Source organism: Xyrauchen texanus, chromosome 10, assembly GCF_025860055.1.
Source record: "Xyrauchen texanus isolate HMW12.3.18 chromosome 10, RBS_HiC_50CHRs, whole genome shotgun sequence".
NCBI classification, from domain to species: domain Eukaryota; kingdom Metazoa; phylum Chordata; class Actinopteri; order Cypriniformes; family Catostomidae; genus Xyrauchen; species Xyrauchen texanus.
This window is the reverse complement of record NC_068285.1, coordinates 11850069-11866834: the sequence shown is the minus strand read 5'-3', so window position 1 is coordinate 11866834 and position 16766 is coordinate 11850069. Positions and strand designations below refer to the sequence as shown.

General features: G+C 47.4%; 1 protein-coding gene across 1 annotated transcript in view; it reads right to left on the bottom strand.

Annotated features, from left to right (window-relative positions):
• Positions 1-2906: 2906 nt before the first annotated feature.
• Positions 2907-16766, bottom strand: part of LOC127651010 (potassium channel subfamily K member 9-like) — a 50447-nt gene continuing 36587 nt past the window's right edge. The window contains exon 2 of the mRNA XM_052136702.1: positions 2907-3817. Coding sequence (XP_051992662.1) covers positions 2907-3817 — 911 coding nt within the window. The remainder of the gene's footprint in view (positions 3818-16766) is intronic.

Sequence of the window (16766 nt, the reverse complement as noted above, 5' to 3'; positions counted from 1 at the left end):
GAATGCTGCATCATATGCTGTGAAATCTAGAATGTCAGATGTCAAGTTGATTGGTATTAGAAACGTGAGTTATTTGCACATGCAAATTCTAAAACTGACTGAAAAAGCGCACAGGAGTGCCAGAGTCCCTTGGAAATAATCCCATTAATCTTTTCTTTATTTCATTATTTTAGGGGGCACGTTGCATATCTCGGTAATCCACATAAAGACAATAATTCATTATTTATTTTTCCAAGAATAAAGAGGCAGAGTTTAAATCAAAACATTATTTACCTCCATATAATTGATTAATGCTATTTGTGTCTAATTTAGTTTTTTTGTTGTCTACCTTGGAATCCTGAATTTTAGATTCCATTAGCTTTACACGCTGACTGGTGGAAAAACGGTGTGGGTCACAGAGGTACTGTACATCAAAAGACCAACTTGGTGAAATGGAAGTTTCCTTATAAAGGAAAACCAAAAGCATTGTTTTAATAAGTCAACCAAACTTCAAGCCCAATTCCATTCTGTATCCACTTAGAAATTATTTTGGTCATTTTTGTGGTGCTATTTGGATTATTAATTGGTCATTGGCAGAGTTGAGGTCTTGACCTTGGTCTGGGCCTGGATCTCATTACTCTGTCTTGGTCTAAAAACCTTTGGTCTGGATTTGGGTCTCATCTTAGGGTCTCAGGAAAGAACCTAGAAAATGTACAATTGTATTTAATATTTACTGCAATCTACCATCATTTCATATTTAATTTCAACCTTTGTTCGGAAGATCTTGGTCTGGTCTTAGGGTTTGGTATTGGTCTGGATCTCAAAAGGTTTAAGGGGGTCTGATGTTGGTCTGCGGCTTAGGGGGTCTGGGAACTGTTATGTTTTTTTGGTCAGAGGAGTCTGGTATTGGTCTTTGTTTTTTCTTAGGGTCTTGTATTTGTCTGAATATGGAATTGGTCTGGGGGTTTTTAGCCTTAGGGTGTCTGATACTGGTCTGGATCTTAGATGGTCAGATATTAGTCTGGATTTCTGTCTTAGGAGTCTGGTATTTGTGTGGGTCTCAGTCTTAAGGGTCTGATATGGGTCAATAGGGTTCTGGTATTGGTCTAGTCTGGGTCTCATTCTTAGAGGGTCTAGTATCTGTCTGGGTCATAGGGGGTCTGGTATTGGTCTTAGTCTGGTTTTTAGGGGTCTGGTATTTGTGTGGGTCTCGGTCTTAAGGGTCTGATTTTGCTCATGGTCTTAGTGGGACCTATATTGGTATGGGTCAATAGGGATCTGGTATTGGTCTAGTCTGGGTCTCATTCTTAGAGGGTCTAGTATCTGTCTGGGTCATAGGGGGTCTGGTATTGGTCTTAGCCTGGTTTTTAGGGGTCTGGTATTCGTCTGAGTCTTAGGGGGTCTGGTATTAGTCTGTGTCTTGAGTGGTCTAGTCTTGGTCTGGGTCGTATGGGGTCTGATATTGGCGTGGGTCTTTTGAGGCTGGTATTGGTGTGGGACTTATGAGGTCTGTTATTAGTCTACGTCTTTTGGGGTCTGGTATTGGACTGGGTCATGGTCTGGCAATGGTCTAGGTCATATTCTAAAGAGGTTTTATAATGTTCTTGGGCCCCAACCATGTTTATTGGATAATCCTTACTGTAACAAAGATATGAAGATATTATATTCAGAAAACAAAACTGGCATGATTAAAAACAAAACTGGCATGATTGCTGTTATTTTGAAATCAAAGAAACAATTTGGATAGTTGTCAGTCTCTTTATGTTTTGATATGCTGGTTACATCCCAACCGCTAAAAGAGGTACACTACGTTTTTCAATCAATACCAGAGAAATCTTTGAGCTTAAAATACCAACTTATTTTCATGGCATCCTCGAAAGACATCATGAAAATGAAAAATACATAAATAATTGTATTTACTGATGCATTTTAAATCGTTTTCATTCAAATAAAAAGTCATGGTTATGGTTGAGAGCAAAGCAATCAATGCTAGGATTACAGCATACATTACACATTTGAATCTGTTCACAATGGAATAATAGTTAAGTCAACGTGCTGTTGTTTATATTAATACAATGAACAACAATCATTGGTGATGTCAGTATATTTTGGTGTTTCAATTAGTGGACATTTTAGAGGCAGAAATTCAACTTTTATTAAAAAAAATAATAATTTATACTTTAAAGGATTATTTGTTTATTATATTGGATCCAGTGCTAAGAAAGTGAGTGCTTTCCCTTGTTGACAGTATATGCATACCAGTTTTAACAAAGCACATGCGATTCATCTCATTAAACCGACTTTTGCTGTCTTCCGTCTGTAACCTTTAGATATAAAACACTTGGAAAGTCTCTACATACAGGTATAATTTACAAAAACTTTCAGTTTAAACTAACGGAACAAACAGATAAACAAAAGATCAAACAACGAATGCACATGCTATGGTTGGCAACAATATTTTGGCATGATGCGAATTAATGTCTCATTTTTTTAAATAGAATTGCTTATAGAAAACAATACCTGATACTGTGTTGTCCTTTTCAAAGCAGTTTTTATCTTAATATCTCCTTCGGTGGTGTGGCACTTGAATTTCATAAAGAACCTTTAAAAAATTATATATCTCCCTCTGTATTATTCAAAACTCAAGTGCGTGTCATCTGATAAGATATCAGGGTTATAATATATCCAAACCCGCTGTTTGGGTGCTGCTCAAACAGGTAAAGAACGCCCAGGTGCTGTTTATCTGCAAAAATAGATATCCATGCTTCATGCTTTTTCTTAATCAGCAAAATCATATACCATATATACGTCAACCAATCGACTGTCCTGCTCACATGGTCTGACATCCCTTCCATGTGTTTATAATCTTGTACGAGCCAGAACAAAAGGACAAAGTGCAGGATTGCCAAACCAGGTTACATTTAGCCTCAAATGGATTTGCGTCTTCTCATCAATCGTAGGTTTTCCGTGAAGCTGTGCAGCCCAGGTGAGATGGAGCTGATGGGCGAGGGTTGGAAGCTGTTTTTCAACGTGCTTGGTGAGATTTCCTCAATGCGGTAGGACACCGCTGAGTTGTAGTACTGATGTGGACTCAACTGGGAGCCGAACGAGTTCTGGTGCGGAAACGCTCCCCCTCCGCCTCCTCCCATGCCCAACCCAAGACCGACCGAACTCCCAAACTCATGCGAATGGTAATGCATGCATGAGCACACAGATTGGAGATCAGGGACTTCTGATCTGTAGTGTTGTTGCTGCTGCTCTCGTCTCCGTCGCCTCCTCTGAAGCGTGTCCTCCTGGATATGGATAATCATGCTACTGTGGTTTCCCGCGAGCGAGGCTCTCTCCTCCGCATCCCGCCGCTCGTCCTCACTGTTCATGGTCAGGAAACGCAACACCACCAAGTTGAGAAATGCTCCGATTACTGTCAGCCCCACTAAGATGTACATGAAGCTAAATGCCACGTAGAGTGGCTTTCTCTGCAAGGCTCTGTTCTTCTGCAGGGCTACAAAGTCCCCAAACCCAATGGTAGTGAGCGTTATGAAACAATAGTAATAGGATTGGAAGAAACTCCAGTCCTCGTAGTGGGAGAAAGCCGCCGCTCCGATACAGAGCGTTCCCATGCAGGAGAAGAACCCTACAGTCACCATGTTCTCCATGGACACATCCGTAATGCGCATCCCACAGCACTTTTTGATACGCTTGAGCAGATACTTGACGAAGGTGTTCATTCTCTCGCCGAGACTTTGAAACATCACCAGTGTGAGAGGAATGCCCAAAACTGCATAAAACATGCAGAACGCCTTTCCTGCATCTGTGCCTGGAGCCGCATGGCCATAACCTGAGGACCAAAGAGAGAACAGAAATCAGAACAAAAATGACACCTCCAACAACACTGAAATAATGACTATGCTGCCAAACACTGCAAAAAAATAATAAAAAGGAAAAAAGAAAACAATTTGCCACAGGGGTATGAAAAATAAACTTGTTTTCTCTTTGAATTAAGTTTATTCCCCATTGGCAATTGTCTAGTGGCATATGAATTTCACAAAAAGGAACATTTTTACTCTCTTGTTCTTTAGAAAACCATCTATGTATCCACTGGAAAAAAAACAGAAACAAGTATTCTGATCTAAAGAACCTACCACGTAACATCAATAACGTGTTTAACCTCCAAACAACTACATAGCCAACTCCAGAACCCTATAAAGCAATTGGTTCATGTAAAGCTTGCTTGCTAGACCCATGGTGCAACAGACTACGATTGACAAACCATTTAATGGAAGTGTTCAGACAAGAAACTAAACCAAGTTTCTCCAAAGGACTGTCCCTGTGAGAACTATATTGTAAGTAACTGTAAATAAAGGCATTAACTAAATGGCAAAGTCCTAAAGTAATATGACAGAGAATCTACTTTCAAGAGTACCAACAATGAAATACGTATGGCAAGCAGAAATTAGCAACATGATGTGCTTTCACACTTTAATCCAGTTGTGTTTTGGTGGGCGGCCAACACCTGTAACTTCTATCATCCTTGCCAATCAGAAAATTTCCAAGAAGGATAATTTGCCCAAATCTTGGCTTCACCTGCAAGCACACTCAAGCAGAAAATATGAGCTAAGTCACCACTAAAACAGGCATCTAGTATAGGTCACACAAAACCTGCTGCGTCTTTGATCTTATTCTGGGCTCAGAGATTAGAGGGGGTGTCCAATTAGTGCCCCCCAATCCCTCCCTCCTTTGGCAACTGCTGAGGGGGCCGGGAAAGGAAGTGTAGGCATTATATGTATACAAAAGAAAGTATAGAAGGCTAGTGGAGCCAGTAAAGCTTTTAGCTTAATAAGACTTTATCTGGAAGTACAAAGGCTAAATTTGCTGACTCATATTGAAGCTAGTATGCCGTTTTAATACAAATTTAGCTGATGAGGAAGAAAAGAATTGACAAGACTTTAGTAACAATGTATTACATTCCACCACACCATTCCAAAAAAGGTATTTATCTTCTCTGTTTCACTAGCAATGAAAAAGATCAACAGTGCTTGTGTTGCTGTTGTGCTACAAAGGGATTCTACGAAAATGCTAAACTGTACATTAGCTCAAATATTTTCTTGAAAGAGCGATTTCAACATAGTTCAGGCATGCCAACACTCGAGAGGATTTAGCATGTTAATGTGGGTATGACATATTGATAGGATATTGGTCTTGGCGGACTAGTACTGCTATGCTCCTGATGCTGCAGTGCAAATACGGAGACTTGCTACTGCTAGAACAAACACAGACATACTGAGTTAAGCATGTGGACATGCTGCTATTGCACAATTAGAAAAACGCAAGACATAATGTATCAAGCATGTATGACATTCTGCTGCAAAATTAGACAAATAAAATCCCTCAACAAATCAGGGAAGCTGTACAAATTCATAACACAAAACACAACCCCCCAAACAAGCAGATCTACCGCCAAGAATTGTGTATTGCTGCTGCTCCGAAGAGTGTATGCTAGCTTGGTGAGCCTTGGCCTGCTTGGCCGAATGGCATAACACTAATTAACTAGATATTTATGTGACTAGGCACTGCTTGAACAAATGGCTTAAACGGCTAGTGACCTGACTCATAATGTGTACCTGGACCAGTAAAGCCCAGCGATTATTAGACTAGGGATTTAGCCTAGTTATGTGTGGATTTATTTACACTAATGTCCTAAGATAGCAATGTGTGCTAGTGCTTGATTTGGCTACGGCTTACCTTGATAAAGATTCACTTCTATGTGTCATGGCCAAAAGCAGACCTTACCATGCAAGCTTTTAATAGAAAATCTCAGCAACCACCTGAGCAAATACCATTTTCATAGAAAACTCTCGCAATGTGCTCCAGTTAAAGCAGCATAATTGCAAACTGAACGAATTTAAATGTTATGCCCTGGAGAGTAAGCAAGTTGATTGGCTACCTGATTACACGTCGATCATACACCATGTGAGGCAATTGACTTAATAAAGATTGGCTTAACACTAGATGTGAGCGAGATGATTGACAAACAGATAACAAGTTCAAAGAGCAAGCAATTTCAGAACTTTCTCTGCAAAAAAATAAAATAAATAAATAAATGCTTAAACCACACTAATGGACCAAATGGTTTTCAGGTCTTAGCTGGTCTCCAAGCCTGTTCAAGCTGGTCTGGGTTGCTGGTTTAAAAAGTGCTCTTGTCAGCTAGTCAGCCTTGTTGACAAACTAGCCGGCCATCTAAACTCTACTGAACACCACCTTAGCTAGGCTAGGAGACCAGCTACTCATCTTAAACCAGCTAAGGCCAGCAAACTAGCATAGGCTGGTATAAACATATTATTTAATCGCTTAAAACAGGCTGCAATTTTGCTACATTGAGTCTCAATGGGGGTTAAAAAAATGCATTCAGTTTTTTAAAATGTTTTTGTAACACTTTTTAATAACTACATGGTATTAATTATTTGTAAAGCATTAGTTTATAGTTAATTGATCATTTATAAACTATTGTGCCTACATTATTAATACATTAATAAGCTACATATAAATAGTATGTTGTATGTTTCTATTCACTTTAGCAAATGATTCACTAAATCTTCAGTTGATCTTGTAAATGTGTTGTTCATGTGTCCTAGTCTGATTATTAAACCACAGCAGCCTGCAATTTAATTTAAGAAATATCCAGTTCTCTTTTGTTGCACACTTCAAAGTGATGTGTGATGGCACTGACTCCCTAAAAACATCACAATATGACTAATGTAATCTGTGTATAAGATTACGGAGAGTGAAACGCTCATTTAATGCGAAGTGTACAGCACATTCAAGACTATTTATTTAATGAAATCTCAGCCTCATATGGAGTAACAATCACATGACCACATAGGGAAGTGCTTATCCAGAAGTGTGAAACTTCCGTCAAACAGACATAGAAGCTGACGAAGTGATCCATCAAAATAAAAGTTTGGTTTAAATGGACGTTTGAAATTGAAGACATTATGAAAAAATATATATTACTACTGTATAGTAAAAATGTAAAATCATTTTTAATAATAATAAAATTACTACAAAAACAAACCCTTTAAATGCATTTTTTAACCCCCATTGAGACTCACTGTAGCCAAATTGCAGCCTGTTTTAAGCGATTAAATAATATGTTTATACCAGCCTATGCTAGTTTGCTGGTCTTAGCTGGTTTAAGATGAGTAGCTGGTCTCCTAGCCTAGCTAAGGTGGTGTTCAGTTGGTTTAGATGGCCGGCTAGTTGGTCAACAAGGCTGACTAGCTGACAAGAGCACTTTTTAAACCAGCAAACCAGACCAGATTGAACAGGCTTGGAGACCAGCTAAGACCTGAAAACCATTTGGTCCATTAGTGTAGTTTAATCATTTATTTATTTTTTTAATTTATTATTATCAGGTTCTATGCCTTGCAAACTTAAACATTTTCATTTTATTTTAAGTAAAAACATTGTTAGTGTATTGAATATCTAATTTTGCCCATTGAAACTTGTGATCAAAGTGGTGATTTGGCTAAAAAGTGTTTTCTATGAGAGAAAAATGTATCTTCCTAAAGTGGGCGCCTCCCGGCCTGAATCCTGAAAGCGGAATTATTTCTTGATCAGCGTTCAAATCTCAGGACAGTAACCAGAAACTACTGTTATTGTTCCATCCAACACTGAGAAAAGTAACCTGTAAGGCGTGACGTCGCTTGTACACTTATAGTATAGTAAGTGCATTTTTACTAATGAAGTTGAATAGACACTGAATTGTCCAAATATCTTTTAAAAGTCAATAATATAACATTACATGCACTTTTCTATTTATGTTTTGTTTTTTGCCATTTTATCACTGTTTTGTGACCGTGGTGACATGCTGGCTGTTTCCAGAGCATGCGCACAGACTGTATTCAGACTGTATTTTAGGGCTTCCTTCTGGAATCTGATTAAATTTAAAGAAATATTTATAGTAGGTCCACTGATGAATCTGAATTAAACAGTCATTTTAATTGGTAATTATGAGAACAAGTCTGCTCATAAAGCTTAATAGGATGGAACATGCTAAAGTGGCATTTGAGCAATTAGAGAATATCTTTTAATGAACTGTGGATTTTCCAATCTCACTATTATTCCTGTGCTTTTTTTTTATTTTATTTTATTTTTTTTTTTTACATTTAGTGTCTGTTTTGAGCCTTTGTGATTGAGATGCTGTGGAGATGGTTATGTCACGACCAAGTTTTCAGAATAATGGATCATTAATACAAGTTTAATTAGGCATATACAGTTCTCACTTTAGATTAGGTCACACAAAATGCTTAGTTTATATAGCTTATGGTCTATATATTAAGTAATAATTGTTTTAATAGTAACTGTTACTAAAACAGTAACAAATACATTACTTATGTTTAAATGGAAACCCAATTAATTACATACTGTATATAATTTCTTTATTCACTTGTTCACTGGGGGGCGGCTGTGGCTCAGGTGTTAGAGCAGGATGTCCACTAATTGCAGGATTGGCGGTTCGATTCCTGGCCCACATGCCGAAGTGTCCTTGGGCAAGACACTGAACCCCAAGTTGCTCCCAATGGCAGGCTAGCACCTTGCATTGCGGCTCTGCCGCCATTGGTGTATTAAAGTGTGTGTGAATGGGTGAATGTGTCACAGTGTAAAGTGATTTGAATACCGTTAAGGTTAAAAAGGCGCTATATAAGTGCAGACCATTTACCATTCATGTTAACAAACATTATCAAACAGCCTATAAATTAACTTATTAACTTGCTAAAGTAAATATAAACAAATTACAAACTATTTGTATGCAGTTTATTAATGTAGCAACAATAACTTATAAATGATCAATTGACTATAAACTAATGCTTTACAAATACTTTATACCGTGTGGTTATTATAAAGTGTTTCCAAAGTTTTAATCTCTACCTAAATGTAACTGTCGAGCCCAAAGTAGAGTCAACCATAATTGTATCCCTACAGAAACAGCAGCACATTTAATGAGAATGCATCCCATTGACATGTAGCCTCTTCAAAACCTTCTGAACGCAAGACGCCCACTTGTCCACCCACACCGCAGTGCTCAGTACCAACAAAAACATGCATTCATTACCGCTACACACCATGACCACACGGCACAACTCCTGCCATGCACTTTTGTGAACTTAATCGGCTTTTACTGATCTTTTGGACTTGTAAGGATTGATTGTGCAGTCCTCCCCTGAAGGCTGCCTGCCCACTTGAGCGTGCCGCTATGAATTCTATTTATAGAAGTCAAGCCAGATCGATTTGTTTTGCAAGTGGCACCAGGGAGATTTATTTTTCCTTTTCACTGAGTACTTATTGCGTTGGAGTTGCTCTTTTGACCTCATGTGCACACTCTTATGCACATATTGGAAATAAAGCTAAGTAATTCACAGCTGTGGTGGTATATTGAAGAAAAATACTGCCTGGGTCAAAAGGTTGAGAGGTCAAAGTGCACCTTGATAGAATTGGCTTCATACTATGAGAATAACAATAGACTCAAAACAACTGCATGTTATTGGTGTAACACACTGTGAAGCTGTCGAAAATTTAACACTGAATTTAAGAGCATATTCTGTGCTTGTGGCTTCATTTTAAAACTTTTAGAGAGCTTGGTGTTTAATAGGATGTTCATAATTACATTATTATGTTGTTCAAAACTTGTATGACATTCTATCTTATGCGAAACACAAAAGGAGATGTTTTAATGCATATCGCAGTGTGTCTTTTAAATACTACGGCAGTTAACAGTGCCTTATTTGAAAGCTTACGAAAGCACTCAAAGGTATCATTAAAGTAGTTCATGTGACTCAAGCAACATTCTTCAATCTTCTGAAGGTATGAAATAGACCTTATTCACAGCAGCGGCATCTTTGATTTTTTACAGGAAAGACAACGAGGCTGTGAGGGATAGACGTACAGTCTCTACAGTGGGCTGTACTCCAGTTTAAAGTGTTTTTGGATCGTTCCGTGGACAACATGTTTAAAAATATATATTTCCAGGAACATTCAGTAGACCAAAACTCCAGACAACATGAGTTGTAGAAAATCAGATGGGATCTCTGAGTTCCCTGGCTTCATACCATGCATGTCATTGAAAAGATGGTAAGTCTATGCCTCACAGCCTCGTTTTCATTCCCGTTAAATATCAAAGATGGACTGTGAATAAGGCCTGTAAGCTTTGGTGGAAAAACACCCCAGTATTTAAGTCTTTTTTTTAGGAAAAATCTGGACCCTAACTTCCAAGCATAGCATCCAATGGGCCTTAGTCAGGGAAGACATCGTATTAAATTTGAAGTGAATGTAAGAAAAGCAGTGAGGGAAAGAGAGTATCTTGGTATCGATCATTAAGCCGAAAAATGAAAATGTCTTTCCTAACCAATTTAATGGAACTAAAAATTCAGGAAAATGTTGGTTGTGATAATGAATCATTATTTCAATCAACTGAACAAACTGTACATCTATCACTCACAGCCTGTGTGTGTGTGTGTGTGTGTGTGTGTGTGTGTGTGTGTGTGTGTGTGTGTGTGTGTGTGTGTGTGTATCACTTGGTGGGGACCAAATGTCCCCATAAGGATAGTAAAACCCCAAAATGTTTATGTTGTGGGGACAATTGTCGGTCCCCATGAGGAAAACAGCTTATAAATCATACTACAAAAATTAAAAAATGCAGAACGTTTTCTGTGAGGGTTAGGTTTAGGGGTAGTGTTGGGTATATGGGTTGTGTTAGGTTTAGGGGTGGTGTTGGGTGTAGGGGTTGTGTTGGGTTTAGGGGTTGTGTTATGTTTAGGGGTTGTGTTATGTTTAGGGGTTGTGTTGGGTTTAGGGGTTGTGTTGGGTTTAGGGGTGGTGTTTGGTTTAGGGGTGGTGTTGGGTTTAGGGGTTGTGTTGGGTTTAGGGGTTGTGTTAGGTTTAGGGGTTGTGTTGGGTTTAGGGGTGGTGTTGGGTTTAGGGGTTGTGTTGGGTTTATGGGTTGTGTTGGGTTTAGGGGTGGTGTTGGGTTTATGGGTGGTGCTTGGGTTTAGGGTTGTGTTATGTTTAGGGTTGTGTTATGTTTAGGGTTGTGTTATGTTAAGGGCTGTGCTGGGCTTAGGGGTGGTGTTGGGTCTAGGGGTGGTGTTATGCTTAGGGGTGGTGCTAGGTGTAGGGCTGTGCTGGGCTTATGGGTTGTGTTAGGTTTAGGGGTGGTGTTGGGTGTAGGGGCTGTGTTGGGTCTATGGGTTGTGTTAGGTTTAGGGGTGGTGCTGGGTGTAGGGGTTGTGTTGGGCTTATGGGCTGTGCTAGGCCTAGGGGTGGTGCTGGGTCTAGGGGCTGTGCTGGGTCTAGGGGCTGTGCTGGGCTTATGGGTGGTGTTGGGCTTAGGGGCTGTGCTGGGCCTAGGGGTTGTGCTAGGCTTAGGGGTCGTGCTGGGCCTAGGGTTGGCTGAGCCTATGGGCTGTGCTAGGCCTAGGGGCTGGTGCTGGGCTGTAGGGGCTGTGCTGGGCCTATGGGCTGTGCTAGGCCTAGGGGCTGTGCTGGGCCTAGGGGCTGTGCTGGGCCTAGGGGCGGTGCTGGGTCTAGGGGCTGTGCTGGGCCTAGGGGCTGTGCTGGGCCTATGGGCTGGTGCTGGGCCTAGGGGTCAGTGCTGGGCCTAGGGGCTGTGCTGGGCCTAGGGGCTGTGCTGGGCCTAGGGCTGTGCTGGGCCTAGGGGCTGTGCTAGGCCTAGGGGCCAGTGCTGGGCCTAGGGCTAGTGCTGGGCCTAGGGGCTGTGCTTGGCCTAGGGGCTGTGCTGGGCCTAGGGCTGTGCTGGGCCTAGGGCTGTGCTGGGCCTAGGGCTGTGCTAGGCCTAGGGGTGGTGCTGGGCCTAGGGCCGTGCTGAGCCTATGGGCTGTGCTAGGCCTAGGGGCTGTGCTGGGCCTAGGGGCTGTGCTGGGCCTAGGGGCTGTGCTAGGCCTAGGGGCTGTGCTGGGCCTAGGGGCTGTGCTGGGCCTAGGGGCTGTGCTAGGGCTGTGCTGGGCCTAGGGCTGTGCTGGGCCTATGGGCTGGTGCTGGGCCTAGGGCTGTGCTGGGCCTAGGGGCTAGTGCTGGGCCTAGGGGCAGTGCTGGGCCTAGGGGCTGTGCTGGGCCTAGGGGTCGTGCTGGGCCTAGGGGCTGTGCTAGGCCTAGGGCTGTGCTGGGCCTAGGGCAGTGCTGGGCCTAGGGGCTGTGCTTGGCCTAGGGGCTGTGCTGGGCCTAGGGGCTGTGCTGGGCCTAGGGGCGGTGCTGGGCCTAGGGGCTGTGCTAGGCCTAGGGTGGTGCTAGGCCTAGGGCTGTGCTGGGCCTAGGGCTGTGCTAGGCCTAGGGGCTGTGCTAGGCCTAGGGGCTGTGCTGGGCTCTAGGGGCTGTGCTGGGCCTAGGGGCTGTGCTAGGCCTAGGGGCTGTGCTGGGCCTAGGGGCTGTGCTAGGGCCTAGGGGCTGTGCTGGGCCTAGGGCTGTGCTGGGCCTAGGGTCAGTGCTAGGCCTAGGGGCTGTGCTGGGCCTAGGGGCTGTGCTGGGCCTAGGGGCTGTGCTGGGCCTAGGGGCTGTGCTAGGCCTAGGGGCCGTGCTAGGCCTAGGGGCTGTGCTAGGCCTAGGGCTGTGCTGGGCCTAGGGGTCAGTGCTGGGCCTAGGGCTGTGCTAGGCCTAGGGCTGTGCTAGGCCTAGGGGCTGTGCTGGGCCTAGGTGCTGTGCCAGGCCTAGGGGCCAGTGCTGGGCCTAGGGCCTGTGCTAGGCTCTAGGGCCTGTGCTGGGCCTAGGGGCTGTGCTGGGCCTAGGGCTGTGCTAGGCCTAGGGCTGTGCTGGGCCTAGGGGCTGTGCTGGGCCTAGGGTCAGTGCCTGGGCCTAGGGCCAGTGCTGGGCCTAGGGGCTGTGCTGGGCCTAGGGCCTGTGCTAGGCCTAGGGGCTGTGCTGGGCCTAGGGGCAGTGCTGGGCCTAGGGCCGTGCTTGGCCTAGGGCCTGTGCTGGGCCTAGGGCCTGTGCTAGGCCTAGGGGCCAGTGCTGGGCCTAGGTGCTGTGCTAGGCCTAGGGCTGTGCTAGGCCTAGGGGCTGTGCTGGGCCTAGGGGCTGTGCTGGGCCTAGGGTCAGTGCCTGGCCTAGGGGCTGTGCTGGGCCTAGGGGTCAGGCTGGGCCTAGGGGCTGTGCTGGGCCTAGGGCCAGTGCTGGGCCTAGGGCTGCTGGCCTAGGTGCAGGGGCTGTGCTGGGCCTAGGGCCTGTGCTAGGCCTAGGGGCTGTGCTGGGCCTAGGGGCTGTGCTAGGCCTAGGGCTGTGCTAGGCCTAGGGGCTGTGCTGGGCCTAGGGTCAGGCCAGGCCTAGGGCTGTGCTGGGCCTAGGGCAGTGCTGGGCCTAGGGGCCTAGTGCTGGGCCTAGGGGCTGTGCTGGGCCTAGGGGCTGTGCTAGGCCTAGGGTCAGGCCTGGCCTAGGGCTGTGCTGGGCCTAGGGCCAGGCTGGCCTAGGGGCTGTGCTAGGCCTAGGGCTGTGCTGGGCCTAGGGGCTGTGCTGGGCCTAGGGCCAGTGCTGGGCCTAGGGGCTGTGCTAGGCCTAGGGGCTGTGCTGGGCCTAGGGGCTGTGCTGGGCCTAGGGGTCGTGCTAGGCCTAGGGGCTGTGCTGGGCCTAGGGGCTGTGCTGGGCCTAGGGGCTGTGCTGGGCCTAGGGCCAGGCTGGGCCTAGGGCTGTGCTGGGCCTAGGGGCTGTGCTGGGCCTAGGGGTCGTGCTGGGCCTAGGGCTGTGCTAGGCCTAGGGCTGTGCTGGGCCTAGGGCTGTGCTGGGCCTAGGGCTGCTAGTGCTTGGGCCTAGGGGTCAGTGCTGGGCCTAGGGGCTGTGCTGGGCCTAGGGGCTGTGCTGGGCCTAGGGGCTGTGCTGGGCTTAGGGGCTGTGCTGGGCCTAGGGCTGTGCTGGGCCTAGGGGCTGTGCTGGGCCTAGGGGCTGTGCTGGGCCTAGGGCTGTGCTGGGCCTAGGGGCTGTGCTGGGCCTAGGGCTGTGCTGGGCCTAGGGGCTGTGCTGGGCCTAGGGGCTGTGCTGGGCCTAGGGGCTGTGCTAGGCCTAGGGCTGTGCTGGGCTTAGGGGCTGTGCTAGGCCTAGGGGCTAGTGCTGGGCCTAGGGGCTGTGCTGGGCCTAGGGCTGTGCTGGGCCTAGGGGCTGTGCTGGGCCTAGGGCTGTGCTGGGCCTAGGGCTGTGCTAGGCCTAGGGCTGTGCTGGGCCTAGGGGCTGTGCTGGGCCTAGGGCTGTGCTGGGCCTAGGGCTGGCTGGGCCTAGGGCTGTGCTGGGCCTAGGGGCTGTGCTGGGCCTAGGGGCTGTGCTGGGCCTAGGGGCTGTGCTGGCCTAGGGGCTGTGCTGGGCTTAGGGGCTAGTGCTGGGCCTAGGGGCTGTGCTTGGCCTAGGGGCTGTGCTGGGCCTAGGGGCTGTGCTGGGCCTAGGGGCTGGTGCTGGGCCTAGGGGCTGTGCTAGGCCTAGGGGTCGTGTTAGGCTTAGGGGCTGTGCTAGGCTTAGGGTTGTGCTAGGTGTAGGGCTGTGCTAGGTCTAGGGGCTGTGCTGGGCCTAGGGCTGTGCTGGGCCTAGGGGCTGTGCTTGGCCTAGGGGCTGTGCTGGGCCTAGGGGCTGTGTTAGGTGCAGGGGCTGTGCTGGGCCTAGGGTGGTGCTGGGCTTAGGGGTTGTGCTAGGCCTAGGGGCTGTGCTTGGTCTAGGGGCTGTGCTATGCTTAGGGGCTGTGCTGGGCTTAGGGGCTGTGCTAGGCCTAGGGGCTGTGCTAGGCCTAGGGGCTGTGCTAGGCTTAGGGGCTGTGCTAGGCTTAGGGCTTGTGCTTGGCCTAGGGGCTGTGCTGTGCTGGGCTTAGGGGCTGTGCTAGGCCTAGGTGCTGTGCTAGGCTTAGGGGCTGTGCTGGGCCTAGGTGCTGTGTTAGGCTTAGGGGCTGTGCTGGGATTAGGGCTTGTGCTATTTTTAGGGGCTGTGCTGGGCTTAGGGCTGTGCTAGGTGTAGGGGCTGTGATAGGATTAGGTGCTGTGCTGGGCTTAGGGGCTGTGCTGGGCTTAGGGTCAGTGCCGGGCCTAGGGGCAGTGCTGGGCCTAGGGGCTGTGCTGGGTGTAGGGGCTGTGATAGGATTAGGGGCTGTGCTGGGCCTAGGGGCAGTGCTGGGCCTAGGGATGTGCTTGGTCTAGGGGCTGTGCTATGCCTAGGGGCTGTGCTATGTCTAGGGGCTGTGCTGGGCCTAGGGGTTGTGCTGGGCCTAGGGGCTGTGCTAGGCTTAGGGGCTGTGTGCTGGGCCTAGGGGCTGTGCTGGGCTTAGGGGCTGTGCTTGGCCTAGGGGTGGTGCTGGGCTTAGGTGTCAGTGCTTGGCTTAGGGGCGGTGCTTGGCTTAGGGGCTGTGCTAGGCCTAGGGGTGGTGCTGGGCTTAGGGCTGTGCTGGGCCTAGGGGCTGTGCTGGGCCTAGGGGCTGTGCTGGGCCTAGGTGCTGTGCTAGGCCTAGGGGCTTGTGCTAGGTGCTTAGGGGCTGTGCTGGGCTTAGGGCTGTGCTAGGTCTAGGGGCTGTGCTAGGCCTAGGTGCTGTGCTGGGCTTAGGGGCTGTGCTGGGCCTAGGGGCTGTGCCAGGTCTAGGGTCAGTGCTGGGCCTAGGGGCAGTGCTGGGCCTAGGGGCTGTGTGCTGGGCCTAGGGGCTAGTGCTGGGCCTAGGGTCAGTGCTTGGCCTAGGGGCTGTGCTGGGCCTAGGGGCTAGTGGCCTAGGGCTGTGCTTGGCTTAGGGGCTGTGCTGGGCCTAGGGGCTGTGTCTGGTCTAGGGGCGGTGCTTGGTCTAGGGTGTCTGGGCTTAGGGCCTAGGGGCTGGTGCTTGGCTTAGGGGCGGTGCTGGGCCTAGGGGCTGTGCTGGGCCTAGGGGCTGTGATATGATCTAGGGGCTGTGCTGGGCCTAGGGGCTGTGCTGGGCCTAGGGGTTGTGTTAGGATTAGGGGCTGTGTTAGGTTTAGGGGTTGTGTTGTGCTGGGCTTAGGGGATGTGTTGGGTCTAGGGGCTGTGCTGGGCTTATGGGTGGTGCTGGGTCTAGGGGTTGTGCTGGGTCTTAGGGGTGGTGTTGGGCTTAGGGGTGGTGCTGGGCTTAGGGGTTGTGTTGGGTTTAGGGGTTGTGTTATGTTTAGGGGTTGTGTTATGTTTAGGGGTTGTGTTGGGTTTAGGGGTGGTGTTGGGTTTAGGGGTTGTGTTGGGTTTAGGGGTTGTGTTGGGTTTAGGGGTGGTGTTGGGTTTAGGGGTAGTGTTGGGTTTAGGGGTTGCATTAGGTTTGGGGGTTGTGTTGGGTTTAGGGGTGGTGTTGGGTTTAGGGGTTGTGTTAGGATTAGGGGTGGTGTTGGGTTTAGGGGTTGTGTTGGGTTTAGGGGTTGTGTTAGGTGTAGGGGTTGTGTTGGGTTTAGGGGTTGTGTTGGGTTTAGGGGTTGTGTTGGGTTTAGGGGTTGTGTTATGTTTAGGGATAGGGTTAGGGTAAGGAGATAGAATATAAAGTTTGTACACCTTGCTAGGGTGTTCTGGGGGGTTGCCATGGTGTTGCTTTGTGGTTGTTAAGGAATTCTGAGCATATTTGTTTAGCATATTTCTGTGTGGTTTCTAGGGTGTCCTGGGTTGTTCCATACTAGCCAAAACCAAAAGATCCCAGCTCCAAGTTGTCTATAATATTCTGGTCCCCAGATACTGTTCAGTAAATTTCAAGTCTCTCCTTCAATGCAAGTCTACAGGATTTTTTTTTGTTTTGTTGCAGATTTTATCTTCAACCAGACAAAAATTTTAAGTCCAAT